The following is a 16,884-nucleotide window of genomic DNA, read 5'->3' as shown; positions in this document are numbered from 1 at the left end:
AAATTGGCTCCAACTACCAAAATCATTAGTGGGGAAGAGAAGGTACTTGTAAATAGGGTTTGAGGGCGCTTTGACTCCACTGTCACAGACAGATCACTATCACAGTCCCTATTGTAAATGTCTAGTCCATTAGCTGATTTCCGTGGTCATAGAATTTTAACACTTACTACTACTAACTTGAGAGCTGAGCAACGTTCGCCAAAAGTGGTATTCAGGTACTAGTCAGAACTTTGTATGTTAATATACTTAATACAAATCAATACATCAAAGCTGTTAAAAATGAAACAATTGGAACAAACATAATAAGATTTAAGTGTATAAGATCAATAGAAAGTTTCTGAACATTTTTTTAAAAATAGGAAGTAAATAAGAACTGCTTTAAGACCAGAAGAGGCAATGGGGCTTGGCAGAGTTGTCAGAAGGGAATTCAAGTATGAGACACCACTGAAAAGACCCCCCCCCCATCTTTGGTACCTGTCAATGGACTAGACATTTACAATAGGGACTGTGATAGTGATCTGTCTGTGACAGTGGAGTCAAAGCGCCCTCAAACAGTATTTACAAGTACCTTCTCTTCCCCACTCCTCCCCTTGGCCTTCATGATCAGAACAGAAAACCCAAGTCGATTGCATGTCTTGCCACATGTTTTGTACTAGATATCGGTGGCAACAGGCCCATGGTTGCCATAGAGGCCATGAATTCCTGGGCAGCCCCAGGCAGAAAGGCTTCAGCATGGAAGTACCGGTATTTGAAGATGACCAACTTAGAAGAACTCAGGACCACTGTAAGACCATCTCAGCCTGATCATGCAGAGAGACTGTTAGGCAGTGGTACATTAACAGAATCCCAATTAGGTCTGGAGAGCCCAGTACCAGATACAGTTTTGAAACTGAGAGACTTCTGTGTTTTTTTTTTAAAAAAAATAATCTTTATTGAACATACAACACGAACTTACACAACAATACACCATTTTAAAAATTGTACAAACTACATACACATACTTTACAAATAAGGAAAAGGGAGAAGATAAAAGTTAAAAGATAAAGGATGAAAACAAAATAAAATAAAATAAACTTCCGATTGTTCTCTTACTATATCTCATTTTGTTCTTTTATGCACAGTATCTTATTATTAGTAGTATTTATTTTCCCGATTCTTTTCAAAAAATTCTATTATTTATCACCTAAGAGTCAAGGTCTGCCAGGAGGTTTTTGCTATCACAATAATTTTTCAAATACTCTTTAAGTACAATCCATTCTTTATTCACCTGTGAAATTGAGAGACTTCTGAGTGGGATATTTGGACAGAAGAAATGTATCCTTGTAGACAACAATAGCCACTTCTCATTCATAGATCACCCAGTTGATTTAAGAATTACTCTGTTTTTAAGCATATTTAACTGAGAGGAGATTTTGTGCCTTGGAGGCACCCAGCCAAATGAGGGAAATGAAAATACTCTGTTGCTGACTTGGATACCGAGAAAGAGGGAGAGGTACTGCCTTTTTCTCCAGGTAAGTATGTAAGAGATGGTAATGTAACTTTAGCCCAAACAGAAGTGAGGAAATGAGGCAACAATATGACAGTAATGCTAGAATTGGGACATGGGAGAAAAAAGTGGGTGGGAGGTTGTCATGGTAAGGAGAGAGAATGCAAGATAGGAAGAAGCCCTTCACTGGCTAAACTGGGTGCATAGAGTTTCTGGACATGGTTGTTCACATTGCTCATTAGCAGTCCTTAAAATCTCGCTATCTTTTTCTCTTGCAGAGTATTATAATTGAAGGAGCATCTGTTACACTTGTGGGAAAACATACTTCATATTTGGATTGTTGTAGTTACTGTTTCAAGACGGAGGAGGACTTCAAAACACTACCGAGAACTGGATTTTCACCCTAGTTCAGCAGCTTTGCTGCTCACTTAAATACAGATGAATGAAGACCCCATTTGGAAAGGCACCAGGTCAGCGGTCCAGAGCTGATCCAGGTAAGTAATGCCTCTACACATCCCACAGGTGGATAAGAAATCTTGGTGACTGCAGGTCCCCCCCTTTTTTTAATCCCACTCCTTTGGCGTATCAGTCACACCTCTTTTGGAATTCCATGTGCATAGAAGCCTGTACAACCTGCACAGGATTGGTACATCCACATATTTGGTCTACAGGCACCAGGCCATTATGTGCTTGTGCCATCCAGCTTGTGGATATTGGGCATTCTGATTGGGATGGGGGTCAGTTGATGGAATTGCAATTGCAAGTCCACTTACCACCAGGCATAGGTAATAATATTTCTGTAATACTAGATAATACTGGTAATACATCTGTTTTCAATGTTTCTGCTACTCTCCAAACTGAACTACTCTGGTATGGCAAGTCTGATATTTATTATGCAGTGCCTCAAATGTGCTTTTCATAGATGAGAGCACGACGGGGCTTGCCCACAGTGGTCTAGGTAAAAATAAATAAAAGTACACTTGGTTGTATTCAGTGCTGACCGTGCATGAGCAAAGTGGACTTTGCTCATGCAACAGGAATCCAGTTTCCTCTTCTCCCCTCTGTGTGCCTCAGAATTGCTCCAGAGGGTTGAAGGAGCCTCTGGAGCAGGTTTTTGGGACGTGCAGGGTCACAGGGGGGAAGTGGAGGAAAGCAAAGTCTGTTACCGCTTTCACAACATTACATTCTGCCCAGTATTCTAAACTCTGTGAAGGCTGCATATTTGCATTAGTAGTGGACAAGGTATATAAGAATCAATGATTTTTAAAAAGTTATTTAAAAAATCAGATTTTTAAAAAAATTTAAATTGGATTTTTAAAATAAAATGTTTTTCGAGGAAATTTTTTCTAAAGGTTTTCTATTTAAGTTACATTATAGGCCAAAGGCTATTAATCAGGAAATAAGGATTTGTTTAAAGTTTTTCATGTGTGCTAAAACTCAGTCTGGTGTGTTGTTGTTGTTTTTTTAAAAAATGTTTAACCACATCAGTTAACAAACATGGATACATATGCTATAATGTTATTGTTTTAGTTAAATAAATTGTTAAAATTGTTATTAAGGAAATGATTATTTTTCTCCTTCCGATAATTACAGCAGAAAAGTTGTCCAAATATAACTTATTAAACCTCACCATAATTCTGTCAATGTATTTCTAATAGTATAACCAAATCAGTATTTTTTGATATAACTGTAAAAACTACTCTGAAAATTTATTATTCCAAAAATGAAACCTTCTCTGGTTGTCAATATTAAGATGATACCAGCAAGAATGAGTCTTTCTGTAAAAAATGATTTAAATCAAGTCTTACTGACTAGTGGTTTAAATCGTGATTTAAATCAAATCCACCCTGGTAGTGGAACATACCAGGCTAGCTTCTTCATCTATCAAAAAACTGGTCCCGCATTAATTTAGGCTAACTCAAGTGCTTTGGCAGTAAATCTGCTGTTTAGTTTTGGTTGTAGCTGACATGAAACATTCCTAATAACTGAATCAGAGTACTGTACTGCTTTATGCAGAATTAAAGTAGTAATTCCAAAATTCACTATATTTGTTGAGCTAAGGCAAATATACAGTATTGCTTTGCCTTTAGATACCAAGTTTAAGTTAGGGAAGTTGCACACATACCAAAGGAGCTTTTAGTGCTGTGCTGGCATTTAAAATGTGTGTTTCGGGGGTGGGTGGGTTGTGAACTGGGAGGAGTGAATGTATGCTTGGGTATTCTCATTTTCCAGAAACTACTTAATATGAAAATGCTTCTGCTAAAGCTTCTATCAAAGTAGAACTGAAATAGGCCTAGGTATATGTGAGGACGATCATTGCTTTAACTTGGTTCCGTCAGTTTATATTGGGGTATGTCCCAATTATTTGGACCCTTTCAAAATATAGTGAAGAGAAGCCCTTTGTGCGCCATTTGTTGCCAAACAAATTTAATTGCAACAGTGGAAATCCCTCCTACATGAATAAGATATCCTCATCTATATGTAATTTAACATCTTGCTATCTTGTGCATTAATTCAGCTGCTAGTCTTCCGTTCTAATAAGTCAACAGGAAAAACAGCTTGCTGATTCTCAAGGTTGGAAATCTGTGAGTTGATATCCACTCCTACTCCACAACCTAGGGTGAGCTCTCTAGTCTGAAACTTTTCCATCCGTAAAGCATAGATAAGTGTCTTGTCTTGAAAAGAATACTGTGAGAATTTAATGTCAAGGCATCTGTTTGCACAGATCATGAGTGTCATCGGCACTTTTCTAGAAGTTCTGGGTCCTTCACAACACTAGCCTCGATGCTGTTGCATGCTTCGTTAATACTGAAAAGCTATTACAAGTCTGAGATATACCTAAGATTTCTACTCCATCTGGTGCACAGAACTAATTAACTTGTTCAGATGAAGATTTGTGATCACCCTCTTTGTAATAGGATCTTCAGTTTTTAACTAAAATAATCTTTCTCTGGGTTTTACCACAAATATGTTTTGATGCCGCTATATCCCTGCAGGGTATTATTTCTACTCTCAAGTAAGAATAACTTTGGGGTAAAGGTCTTAACACAGTGTACTCAGGGTGCAGGTCTGTTACTCTCCCACTCTCACAAAGTCTTCAAACTTATTTATTTTCTGGGTTCATCTTAAAATTATCATTCATCATTTATTTATTAATGCCTTCAGGTGCCGATGATTGGCTTTATCTGCAGTTTTTAGTTTATTGAAGATTGGAGAATGACTTTTTTAAAAAATTAAAATATTCTTACTATCCTTGGGTGCTGTGTGCAAAAAGTAGGGAAGTTGATATAATAAATACTAAAGACTACTTGCATATCAAAACATATGCATATCATCTTGCAGAACTGCAGTAGTTCAGCATATGAGGATTTCCCTCGCTCTAAAAAACAAAACAGACAAAAAACAACAAGTTAGCAGTTACAGTCATACCTCACGTTACGTCTGCTTCAGGTTGCGTGTTTCTGTCCTGCGTCCCGCGGCAACCCGGAAGTACCAGAATGGGTTACTTCCAGGTTTTGCCGCTCACGCATGTGCAGAAGCGCTAAAAGGGGCTATGCGCAGAAGCGCCAAATCGCGTCTGCGCAGACGCAGCGCTTTGAGTTGCGGGCTTTTCACGTTGCGGACGGGCCTCCGGAACGGATCCTGTCCGTAACACGAGGTACCACTGTATAAAAAAAAGAAGCCAAAATTAGAAAATTTTACACTGGCAGGCTGTGTGTCAGTTCCCCAAAAAACCCTAAGGTACTAGGCAAAAAGTCAGTATTCCCTTATTGATTTCACACTGTTGGCCTCGGGGCAGGTGTGGTTCCAGCCAGTGAAAAAGTTTAACTTTGAAGCTGCCTCTTCGAGGGCGTTAATTTTTAATGGAAATAGAGAATATGCAGCTATTGGGTTGCAGATATTTCTATTTAGTCAGGCACTTATCACAATGGTACACATTGGATAGATGGAAAGTGTACTGGTCTTGAGAGATGATGGGTGTAATCCATCTCTCGAGGTTGGTTTCCTTGAATATGCACATATGTCCGTCTTGAAGCTAATTTTTATAGCTAGGCCTGATCTTACAAAGATCAGGGGCTTTTCCAGTGTCTATGATACAAGTTGTGCCTCATCTCTGGACATCCATGTGTGTAGCCTTTGATAGCTTGCAAAAACTGGGAAACGGTGTAAAAGCTACTGCGCAAGAAAGGCACCTTGTCGAGAGTCTGCTAGGGTACTAGTTCTGAGTATGCTTGAAGTTCCAAAGCATATTGATGGTCTCAATAAATTGGACAGAAGCAAGGCCTGATGCACACTTTCTTTGCACACTAATAATTGGGTGACATATGATCTATATCTGGGGTTTTTCGGTTCTTATCTCAGTGGCCAGATGAATGTGGAACTGTGATAAACAAGGTTTGGCATTTTTCTCTGTATCGTGCGGTGTATGAAAGAGATGGTGCATTTTAACTGTTTTAAATTTTGATTTTTATGTTGTTGTAACCTGCCCTGGGACCTGCTGATGAAGGATGGGTAATAAATCTGATAAGAATGGTCTGTACCACACTCAGCATCTCTCTTCTGCTTCTGCACCCCAGGCCAGCCTAACTCAGTAATTGAACACCTAAGGCAGGGGTTGTCAAACTGGTCCCTACTGCCCACTAGTGCGTGTTTCAGGATTCTAGGTGGGTGGTAGGGGGTTCTATGGCACAAGCTGAATCCTCCTTCCATCAAGAACCGGTGAGCGGTAAGGAAATTACCATCAAGAAAGATGCATTAGTGGGCGGTAGGTATAAAAAGGTTGACTACCCCTGACCTAAGGTGCCTGAGCTTGGTTTTGGTGGAATTACCTATGACGACTTAAAGTGGGCAGAGAAGCAGTTTTGGCTGGAGGGCTGCACACCGTTCCATCAGCTGACTTCTCATGGTGTCATGTGAATCCAGTCCTGGCTGAAGCGCTGCTGCTTAAATTTGGCACCAAATGCAAGCTGCGCTTGGATCTACTCAGCAAGTGGATAAAAAGCCCTGGCAGAAAAGCAGCACAGCTTGCATTTGATGCCAAATATAAGTAGTGCTTGCAAAAGATGTGGTGTGGTTTGCAAGCACAGTGTGCATTCAGGGCTATTTAAATTTGGCACCAAATGCTGGTCGCACTGCTTTCTGCCAGGGTCATATCCACTCAGGAGCTTTTGAGTGGATACAAGTGCAGCTTGCTTGCCTTCTCTGCCAAATTTGCACAGCACTGAATGCGAGCTCCTGATTCTTCCTTTGCAGCTGTGGCTTTACCTGTCCCATCCCTGATGTCATCACATCAGATGAGCGACAGGTTGTTGTCATTATTTATTGGTAAACCGCACCCCTCTTCATCCTAAGGTCCCAGATTGGGATGCAAAATAAAAATACAGTGGTGCCCCGCAAGACGAAAATAATTCGTTCTACGAATTTTTTCGTATTGTGGTTTTTTCTTCTAGCGAAGCGGCAATGACAGCCGCGCTCCGCTAAACGGAAAAAAAGACTAACATTTTTCGTCTTGCGAAGCAGCCCCATAGACTTTTTCGTCTTGCGGGGCAACTTCCGCTAGACGAATGCCGTTCGTCTAGCGAGTTTTTCGTCTAGCAAGGCACCACTGTACAGCATTAAAAATAGTTTCGAACAATTTGCAATCCTAAAAATAAGGTGGGCATTATCAGGGGAAAATGGGCTTCTGGGCCAGATTTAAGAGGCATGGCAGGTCTGATTTGTCCTGGAGGCTTCCCATCTGTGGCATGAAGCTTGGTTGAACAGGGTGAATACAATTCATTTCTGTTAGCGTTTTTAATAGATTTGGTCCGGGTGCTGTGTTAAAGTGAATGTCAATACAGTAAACAAATGTTGCATGAAATAACCATTAAGCCTGTGAGGTTAAAACTTCAGACACCTGTTCCTGGTGACTTAGTCACTGTTGACATCTTTTTGTAGGGCATGCAGGTGTGTCTGCCAGCGTGATGAAGAAGAGAGCTTCCCACAAGTAAGTGGCTTGGTAATTCTTAAAATCCCACATTTGGCAGCTATCTGTGAGGACTGTATTTTTGTGTCCACTTTACAAAGGCATTTTGTTACATAAGCTGTGTGAATTTTCTGTCCCAGAAGTTCTAGTGAAGGTCAATGGGGTTTGCAGCCCCAACATGTGCAGCACTCAGTAACCGTTTCTGTACAAAGTCAGAGGTCTTGAAAGTAACAAATGGAATTTCAGAAACCAAGGACACCTGTAGAACTTCCCTTGGGCTCCAGAACCAAAAATTATCTGATACCAGCTGATAACAGTGCATCTGCTTGAGCTTGCAGATTCCTCACTCAAAGGAGATGTTGCCATTCATGCGACATCTATGAAATACCAAATCTAGACGCTGTAAACTGCAGTATCCTAAGATGTGCTTCAAGCCTCGGAACACAAATGTTCCACAGCCAAGATTTCGGATCCTTTTTTGGCACCACTATTATGTTTCACTTGTGAAAATACACACCAGTGAGAGCGGGTGGTCCTGGACCAGATCCAGGTGCTGCTGGAGGAAACCCATTTTCTAGATCCATTTCAGTCTGGGTTTTGGCCCAGAAACTGCTTTGGTCACCCTGCATGTTGAGTTCTGTTGGGAAAGAGACAGAGGGCCCTGTTTAAAGATGTGAAGGCCCGGGGGGGAAACAGAAAAATTAGGGGGGGAAACGGTCCCCCCCCCAGTTTTTTCCTGAAGCCTTTTTTGTTTTTTTCTGAAAAATTGGGGGGAAATAAAAAATAGATTATGGAATGTTTTATTTTAACATGATGGATAAAATATTTTAAGATAAGGGGTTCAAATGTTTTATAAATCATTTCTAAAAAATATGTATGGTATATCAGATTATTCTAATTTCTGTGAGGACAAGCAAGTCCTAGGTTACAAACTGAACTCTCCAATGCAAGAACAAGATACATTTCTTCCTTTAGGAGGTGCTGTTGTCACCAGAAAAGAAAAAGGTTTCAGTTTTGTTTTTGCATGTGTGTGGTATGCATTGGTTCTTTTCCTCTTCACTAGGCCTCAAAGCACGGGAAGAAAATATAGAGAGCAACAAAAAGGGCCTGGAAGTATATACTTAATTACAGCTCAGAAAATGATTCTGATTAAATTTCATGCCTATTCATTGAAACTTAGTCCCACTTCCTTCTTCAGTTCTTTTTATGAGAATGTTTTTTTTTAAAAAATACTGTGGAGAGGAAATATGAATAATTGTTACTTCTGGATTTTTAAAAATTGTTTTGTGGAGTTTTTTGTTGTTGTTGTTCCACATAAACTAGTAAACAGTTCAGGAGATTGTTGCTCCATTTGTTACAAATACAAATAAATATTACTTTTAAAGTAAATTCTGTTTGTAATACCGGGTAATTGTTTGGATACACTATATTTTTAATATGCTAGTTGTGATAATTTTATGCCCATTAAAATTGTCCATAGTTCTATTTTATGTTTCTAAAGTAACAGAATGACTTTCAATCAGGAAAAGAAAAAAGAAGTGCTAATGTAGCATTTTTTTAGCTTTTCCGAAATTTTCCGTTTTAAACCAGAAAAAAACCGGGGGGTTTTCCGAGCTTCAAAATTTCCAGAAATTTTACATCTCTGGCCCTGTTAATTCTCATTTACAGCTTCTGTTGTCTATGCTCTGGTAACCTCTAGGTTAGTTTACTGCAAAGTATTATATGTGGGGCTGTCTCTGACAATGGTTCGGGAACCTCAGCTGGTGTAGAATTCGTCAGCCAGGATGCTTACCAGGGCAGGACAGTTTAAGCGTATAGCACCAATCCTGACCTGACTGCACTGGTTGCAAATTAGTTTCTGAGCCCAATTCAAAGTGCTGGTTTTGACCTCTAAAGCCGTAAACAGCTCAGGACCGCAGTACCTCAAGGACAATCCAGGTCACAGTTAGCTTCTACAGGTCTCAGTGAAAAGATGGGTCTTAAAAGTATTGAGGAGTGGTGATCAAATTCCACATTTGTGGCGCCTCTGCCCTGGTTTCTTTGGCCAAACTATAGCTCTTAGTTAGAACGGAAGTATTCATGGATTGCACCCAGATCTACTGTTGCTGCTGTGGGTTCTGGACCAATTCTGGAAATAGGAAACGTGGCTGTATCTGGAAACATCAGGTAGGGGAGGGGGCAGCAATACCATTCGCTTAGGATGCCACAATTCTGCAGGGGAGGTCAAGCATGCCTGGGCACGTCCTGAAAATAAGCTTGCATATGACTTGGTTTAAATCTACTCTTAATTTGAGGTGCTTCATTCTGTAAACTATTTAATGCCTTAATAGTTATGCTTGTGTATCTATAAACACAGAAAGCATCGAAACAACGTGGGACCAAGCAAACCAATGTCGCAACCTAGAAGAAATATTGTAGGCTGCAGAATACAGCATGGATGGAAAGAAGGGAGTGGACCCGTGACACAATGGAAAGGCACTGTCCTAGACCAGGTTCCTGTAAATCCCTCCCTCTACCTTATCAAATATGATGGATTTGATTGTGTCTATGGACTAGAACTGCACAAAGATGAAAGGGTTTCAGCACTCGAAGTCCTTCCAGATAGAGTTGGTAAGTGTCTCGATGGGGCTGAATTTATGTGTGTTATTTAAGTCCCATATACCCCCAACTTTCATTCCAATAAAAAAATTCAAGGTAGTTCACAATGAATTTAAAATGATCAATTTCAAAAATATTTAAAAACCCCCAAAGAACCATAGAGAACAGCATTACATCAGCGGATTAAAGCCAATACAGTGGACGCTTGGGTTGCAAATGCGGGAGGCGTGTTCACAACCCGCAGCGTTTGCAACCCGTGCCGCTGCATCTGTGCACGCGCGTGATGCAATTCAACGCTTCTGTGCATGTGCAAAGCGCGATTGCCGAAACCCAGAAGTAACCCGTTCCAGGTTCGGCGCGTTTGTATGCTGAAAACGCACAACCCAAGGTCAAGCTACAACCTAAAAGGAAGGTTTTGACTAATACCCAGAAGATGGTTAGCAGTGATGTGCTCTTTCCCCCCCTTCACCACCAGTAATGGCTATTTCTGTGTAATGATCTCAATTAATATAATATTTATTCAACCTTTTAAAATAATGAGTACTGGGACCAGGATCCAGTGTGGTGGTGTGGTTAGAGATAGGACCTGGGGAACCAGGGTTAAAATCCCCACTTTGCCATGAAGCTCACTGGGTGACCTTGGGCCAGTCACGACCTCTCAGCCTAACCTACCTTGCAAATAAATAAATAAAGTCCAGTGAGCCACTGTCAGTGCTCTCTAGGGCTTATGCATGCATTTTCCATTTTAATAAAATATCCATGTTGTCACATTTCTAACATTTGCCTCTCCTGGTTGGCAGTAAGTATCTTAGAACTAGGACAATGGTATCCATGTTACCCATAGTGTTAAAAATTCAGTGAAGAGACTTTGGCCACTCTCTCTTTATCTCTTAAAAAACAACAACAGAGGTCATTAGGACACCTTAAAGATTATCAATTTTATTATGACTAGAGACCACTTCATAAAAAGCATGAAAAACAGAGGCTTATTCAGTGCATGGTGCCTGAGTTTACGTTGGTGTGTCTAATTAGAATTGTGTCCTTTAGCTTCCAAAGGATAATGGTTGAAATAGGGGGACATATGGATGCCATGGTTAGAAATTGTTCAGTATGTAGCCATGGATATGGAAAAAAAAACTACCCGGTATACCTCAGTGTGGATTAAACCAGAAGAATGATGTAGCTTTGAATTCAGGGCAATACCTTTAGTCTTGCATTAGGCACACTATTTTCCTGGCCTCCTTTAAGATGTAGTAGCCATGCTTCTACCGAAATGTTAATCAGATGTTGGTGTTTCTCTTCCAGCTTCGTCTCGAATCAGTGATGCCCACCTGGCAGACACAATGATTGGCAAAGCAGTGGAGCATATGTTTGAAACCGAAGATGGTTCAAAAGATGAGTGGAGGGGAATGGTCTTGGCTCGGGCACCAATAATGAACACATGGTTTTATATTACCTATGAGAAGGATCCTGTCTTGTACATGTACCAGCTCTTAGATGACTATAAAGAAGGTGATCTCCGTATTATGCCTGACTCCAGTAAGTTGACAAGTATTTGATCCTATATGTAAAGAAAGAAAATACGTTTAAAATGTCTGACGTTGAGCATTGAGAGTTTGTAGAAGAATTGGAGCACTGTTTACCACTTGTTGTTTGAAGTGAGACAAACCAAGAAAAAACTTCAGCTACATGAGGATCTGGTCACTCACCTGTCATGATTTCTTATAACTACAAATTGTGGTTCAGGATTTGATCGTGAGCTGTTGGGTTTGACCCTCAGTTCTATGGAGCCACTGACATACAGTATGTCTGAAGTGGTATTCTGCAGGCTTCTGGGGAGTATTTTGTGGTGCCTAATTTGCAGTGTGATCGTCCAACTTGGAAGAGGTGATGGAAAAGGCACCCTTCCCTATTTTTGCTTTTAAAGGGTTATTTATAAAGCGATCTCCTTTGTTGTGGAGCATAAGGCCAAAAGAAGTACTATTTGAGATAATTTGAGGTTTGGAGGAGAGCCCAGAAATTCTAGGCTTACCATACTAACTTTTTCCCTTAATTGACTGTTTGGAATCTAGGAAGATAAGGTTTTGAGGGAGTTCTTCTAACTGATAACCACAGTGCTCGAGAGCACCAACTACAAACTTTTTTGTACTTGGAACATTTAGTAGAGCAAATATAAATGAACAGGCAAAGAAACTTCAGCATGGCTTTCACATTCCAACTTAGACTTGCTTTTAATTCAGGTTAAATGTGCAGCTTAACTACTCATCTGAACAGGTTGATATGTAGTCAAATCAGTAGTATAGCCAACAGCTGATAAACCTCCAGGAATTAAGTTATGCAACAGTCATTCTGTTTGTCCTTACCATAATCTGTATTTAAGATGTTTACTGCGAAATGGAGACAAATTGGGTAAGAGGAATATCAGATATGTATATCCAGTTGTTTATTTTCCCTGGGTTAGAAGACAAAACCATTGTGGTCAGAAATACGTTGCCATGAACATTTAATTGTTGAAGCACTTAGTAAACTATTACTCGTTGAGCTGACTATGAGCATCTGTTCTATAAAATTCTGCTGCATTTTAACTCAAACGTCGTGTTCACAGATGATTCACCTCCAGCAGAACGGGAGCCTGGCGAAGTTGTGGACAGCCTAGTGGGGAAACAAGTGGAATATGCCAAAGAAGATGGCTCAAAAAGGACTGGCATGGTCATTCATCAGGTGGAAGCCAAACCCTCGGTCTATTTCATCAAGTTTGACGATGATTTCCATATTTATGTCTATGATTTGGTGAAGACATCTTAGACACCACCATGCAAACTTTTGCCAAACTTGTGGAACTTCAATGTAAAATTTGTAGACACAAAGACTTTAAGTGCTTTCCAGTTTATTTGAAAGCTTAAATGTCCCTGCGAGCCCACAATCTCTGCCAGGAAAACTATTCCATTGTGAACTATACAAATAGACTTTTATGTGAACATGACACATTTTGTGTAAGGGAACTCCCTTTCTTGGAGGAAGTCTTCTGGTGGGTATGTGGATGAAGTTAGAGAAAACGGCAGCTGCAAATTCAAGCTGTGTAAAATGGATCTAGCAACATAATCATTAATCTGATTTCCCCCCACCCACCCCCCAAATATAACTTTCCCTCACCGTCTCACATAACTACTCAACTGCCACATGCAAGTCTAGCTTGATATTATTACTTTCATGTATGTATTAAGTTTTCTTGTCTGGCAGTCCTTGTTTTCACAGGGTTTGGGCAAAGATGACTATAATATGTTTAAAGCAGTGTTAAGGAGTGCCTAACCCAATTTAACATCGGTGTACTGTGTTCAGGTTAACTGTTGAGCTACTATCACATGAGAATTTTGTACATTTTAGTTGCAGGAAAATAGAACGTGGCATACATGTAATGCAGCTGAATGCAGAGTAAGAGCCCATATTTGCAACTGTAGGACCTGGTCAAAACATTCAAAGCAAGGATGCCTTCAGTTCTCAATGTCGTAGGGTTTTTTTTGGTTAACTTTTAGCAGAATCCAGGTGCTTGGTGCCCTAGGAGTCTAGAACTTCATGTTAATGTTAAATACTCCCCAGCAACTACTGGGTGTCTCCGTATCAACACTAGCGACCTAGATTCTTGTGTGTGGACTTAAATCTGTTGCGTGTAAAGACAAACCTCACAAGAGAAGAGTCCTCATTAAAGGCTTGTGTTGCAGAGAAGGAGAATCATTTGTTGCCTTCTGCTTTGATCTGCTGCATTCCTTCTCATTTCACTGTGTTTTGTTCAAGAAGGCACCTACCTTCCCCCCCCCTTTTTCTGGCCTTTCTTCTTGGGGTTTACCCAGACAAGACATTATACAAACTCAAACCTGTTGTCGCCTTTTGTGCTGTACATTGTATTTTGCTTGAAGTAAGCTGTTTTAACGTGAACTTCGATAAAAGGACACTGGGGTTCTGCATGCTAGTGGGGTATACTGCCTAACGAAAGCTAGGCAGTGTCCGTGGTCCAGTCATCTGCAGCAGATTGTGGATGTAAATATAAGCAGCCCACAGCCACAAAAATTGCTTCTTCTTCTTCTTCTTCTCTCTCTCCCCCCATTCTTTCTTTTTTCTTTTTTTAATTTGTAAGGTAGTAGATTGGTGTGGCAGCTTTTTTAAGTAATCAGTGGAAAAATATCAAACAACAGCAAAGCTGAAGCAGGGCATTGCAGTCTGCTTTGCACATGTAAATGAGAAGCAAGCACCATTGTTTATATATAGCTAGGAGGTAAACAAAAAAACGAGCGTTGCTGATCCGCCTTCTGAAGTCCAAATTACCTCTGGTGTGGGTATACATATTAAACTCCATGTGGTTTAAACTTCCTTTTTTAATTTTGCCTGATTTCATATTGTAGCCTTAAGGCTTGTGCCTCATTAATGCTCTTTAATGGTAATAAATACCGTATAAATACAGTATCTTAAACTTTTCCTGTCCCATCGCTGCTGTTGCATTGTGTACAGTATTTCATCATGGGCAACCCCAAGGCAGGCTGTAGACTTTTCCATGAAGAGCTTCTCAAATGCAGTCCTTAAGCCCTAAGTACCCGAGTCATAAATGTTCCTGTGTTCTTGAACCAAGTGAGCAGATTTGCAACCCAGTGGTTTTGTTTTGTTTTTGTTTCCTCCTTCATTCTGCAGATCTGTATGTTTTCTATTGACTCTTTAGAGTCCTGCATGTAAATCTCAAAGCTGAGCCTGGCTCCATGAGCCCAAGTTGATATTTGTGGCACAAGAATGTGTGAGTGTATTGAACCACACACAAGATACACAAAGCATAGTACTTTGAATTGTGGGCTACAGTTAACAGTGAATCCAAGGTGTGCCTAGAGGATTGCTGAGGATTAGGTAGACCGAAGATGTTGCATTCAAAGAGCTTGCAATTGGAGGTTTTCTGCAATACACCACATTCTGCCAGTTGAGAGTGATCTATATTCTGTATAAATTTTATGGTTTTCAAAGTGTCCACATTGTCTGCTTTTTTGATAGCTTAAACCACCTTTCTGTTTTTTGAGGCTTGAGACTTGATTCTACTCCCTGCCAATCTGCTTTGGGCTTTGTTTTAGGCTCACGTTTCAGATCTGCATGCAGTGCTTGTTACCCTGGTAACTAAATGTTGGTTCCTTTTCTTAGGGGTTCAACATGATTTTCCGAGTTATCACGGGGCTTGTGGTGGCACAAGCTATGGATCTGTGTATAAAAGTTACTGGCCTTTCTCTCCATTTACCTGCTGTAGTATTGTATATTGTGTGTTTCGCGTGATGTCAGGCTGCCCTGTAAAATTTTAAAAGACAAAACTTAAAATGCAGACCACCCCTTTTTTGCATGCTTAGAAGGTAGAATGTTCAATGTAACAAACTTAAAAGTTGCATGTTTAAAAAATGTTTAGGTTTTTAGTTTCGGTTTTTTTTTAATTTTGTGTTCTTTGTGAATTTGCTTATTGTGCTGTTTTTAATGGTGGTTAGTAGGATAAATGCACTGGTGAGGCAAACATAGTGCCAACAGGAGGTAACTTTCCAGTTGTATGTGTCATGCAGCGTTTGAAGGGACCATGTACTTTGCTCAAAATGAAATAAAAAACCAGTAAAATTCAACAGTATGCTTTTTTGTGCCAAATCCTAAATTAAGTTGGAAGTAGAATCATATTACGACACTCCCCTCCCCCAAACAATGATGGAAAAAGCCTTTTTTTCACTGAATAAATTTCTTAGCCTTCTTAAATTGGTACATTTGAAAAATAAAGGCTTCTCCAGAGATACATTAATTGCAACCATTTCAGAGAACCCAAAAGAGAGAGAAAAAGCTTCGATGATTTGTGGTTCCTTGGAAATGCTGTGCTTTTTTGTATTTTACATCATTAGTGCAATTTGGATGGTTCTTGGTATGTGTATAGTTCAAAGGTCTTCGTGTTCACATTTTAAAATTAGGTAAATGACTTCATCTCTAGAGCTTGGTTTCATTTTTTTATTTTTTTTAACAATGTAGACAGTTCCCTGTTCTCTGCATTTAGAAGTATAAACACTTTAAATCTGTTACTTAATTCTGTAAGTAATTTTTATAATTATGATGTAACTCTATCCTTAAAACATTTAAAATAAACCCTTTATGTGTAAATTACGACTGTAAATCTTGTTCTCATAAGGCAAATGTAGTGATGTGTTTAAAACTTGAATAGGATTTCCCCCCATTTTTTTATAATTAAATTATTTTAACAATGAGCATTTATGCTGATAAATACCGTACTTGCCTAAGCAGCTATGCTTATTGGGCAATACTTTTGGCCAAGAATTGTAACTTTAAAATCATCCATTTAAAATGGATAGAATTCTTTGGCATTGAAACAGCTTTATTGTATTTTTAACCCCAAAAAACCAAAAGGACAACATCTAAGGAAGTAAGGTAAGTAGGTGAAGCAGCCCCCAAGACATTTCGGTATATTGTCCCCTGTGTATACACTTTATCTGGAATTTAGAAGTAGTGGCCTTGGAAAGCAAATTTCAGAAATTACAATATTTGCTTTGAATGCCTGATAAAAGTGTTGATATGAAAACTGTTGAATATGGTGATGACTGATAGCATACAACTTTCATGTATCAATCATGGTCCTTCAAAAACATCAACATTTCAAAATATATCCAATTTTGCCTTTTAAAACTTCTTGAGTGGCAGGGGTAAGGCAAAGTATCTGTAAAGAATCAAAAATACAAGCTGATTTCAGTAGAATTTACATACAAGTAATTCGAGTTTGATAGTTGGCTGTCACTTACCAGTAAGCTAGGATTTAGTCCCACTGTTC

The 16,884-nt window shown here is 39.6% G+C and overlaps 1 protein-coding gene across 3 annotated transcripts; it reads left to right on the top strand.

Moving 5' to 3' along the window:
* The first annotated feature begins 1,764 nt into the window (after positions 1-1,764).
* SPIN1 (spindlin 1) lies at positions 1,765-16,198 on the top strand. Of its 3 annotated transcripts, XM_033164440.1 has the most exons (6): positions 1,765-1,980; positions 4,005-4,106; positions 7,424-7,472; positions 9,808-10,061; positions 11,355-11,588; positions 12,655-16,198. In XM_033164440.1, the coding sequence occupies exons 3-6, from the start codon at positions 7,450-7,452 to the stop codon at positions 12,852-12,854; spliced, it is 711 nt and encodes a 236-aa protein (XP_033020331.1). In that variant the 5' UTR covers positions 1,765-1,980; positions 4,005-4,106; positions 7,424-7,449; the 3' UTR covers positions 12,855-16,198. The 3 variants fall into 3 exon arrangements, with proteins under 3 accessions (XP_033020331.1, XP_033020329.1, XP_033020332.1); XM_033164438.1 differs by lacking the exon at positions 4,005-4,106 and having other exon boundaries at positions 12,655-13,735; XM_033164441.1 differs by lacking the exon at positions 4,005-4,106 and having other exon boundaries at positions 1,906-1,980; positions 7,401-7,472.
* The last annotated feature ends 686 nt before the right edge of the window (positions 16,199-16,884 follow it).

The sequence above is a fragment of the Lacerta agilis genome, chromosome 11 (assembly GCF_009819535.1).
Source record: "Lacerta agilis isolate rLacAgi1 chromosome 11, rLacAgi1.pri, whole genome shotgun sequence".
Lineage (NCBI taxonomy): Eukaryota > Metazoa > Chordata > Lepidosauria > Squamata > Lacertidae > Lacerta > Lacerta agilis.
This window is presented reverse-complemented; position numbering and strand designations above follow the sequence as displayed.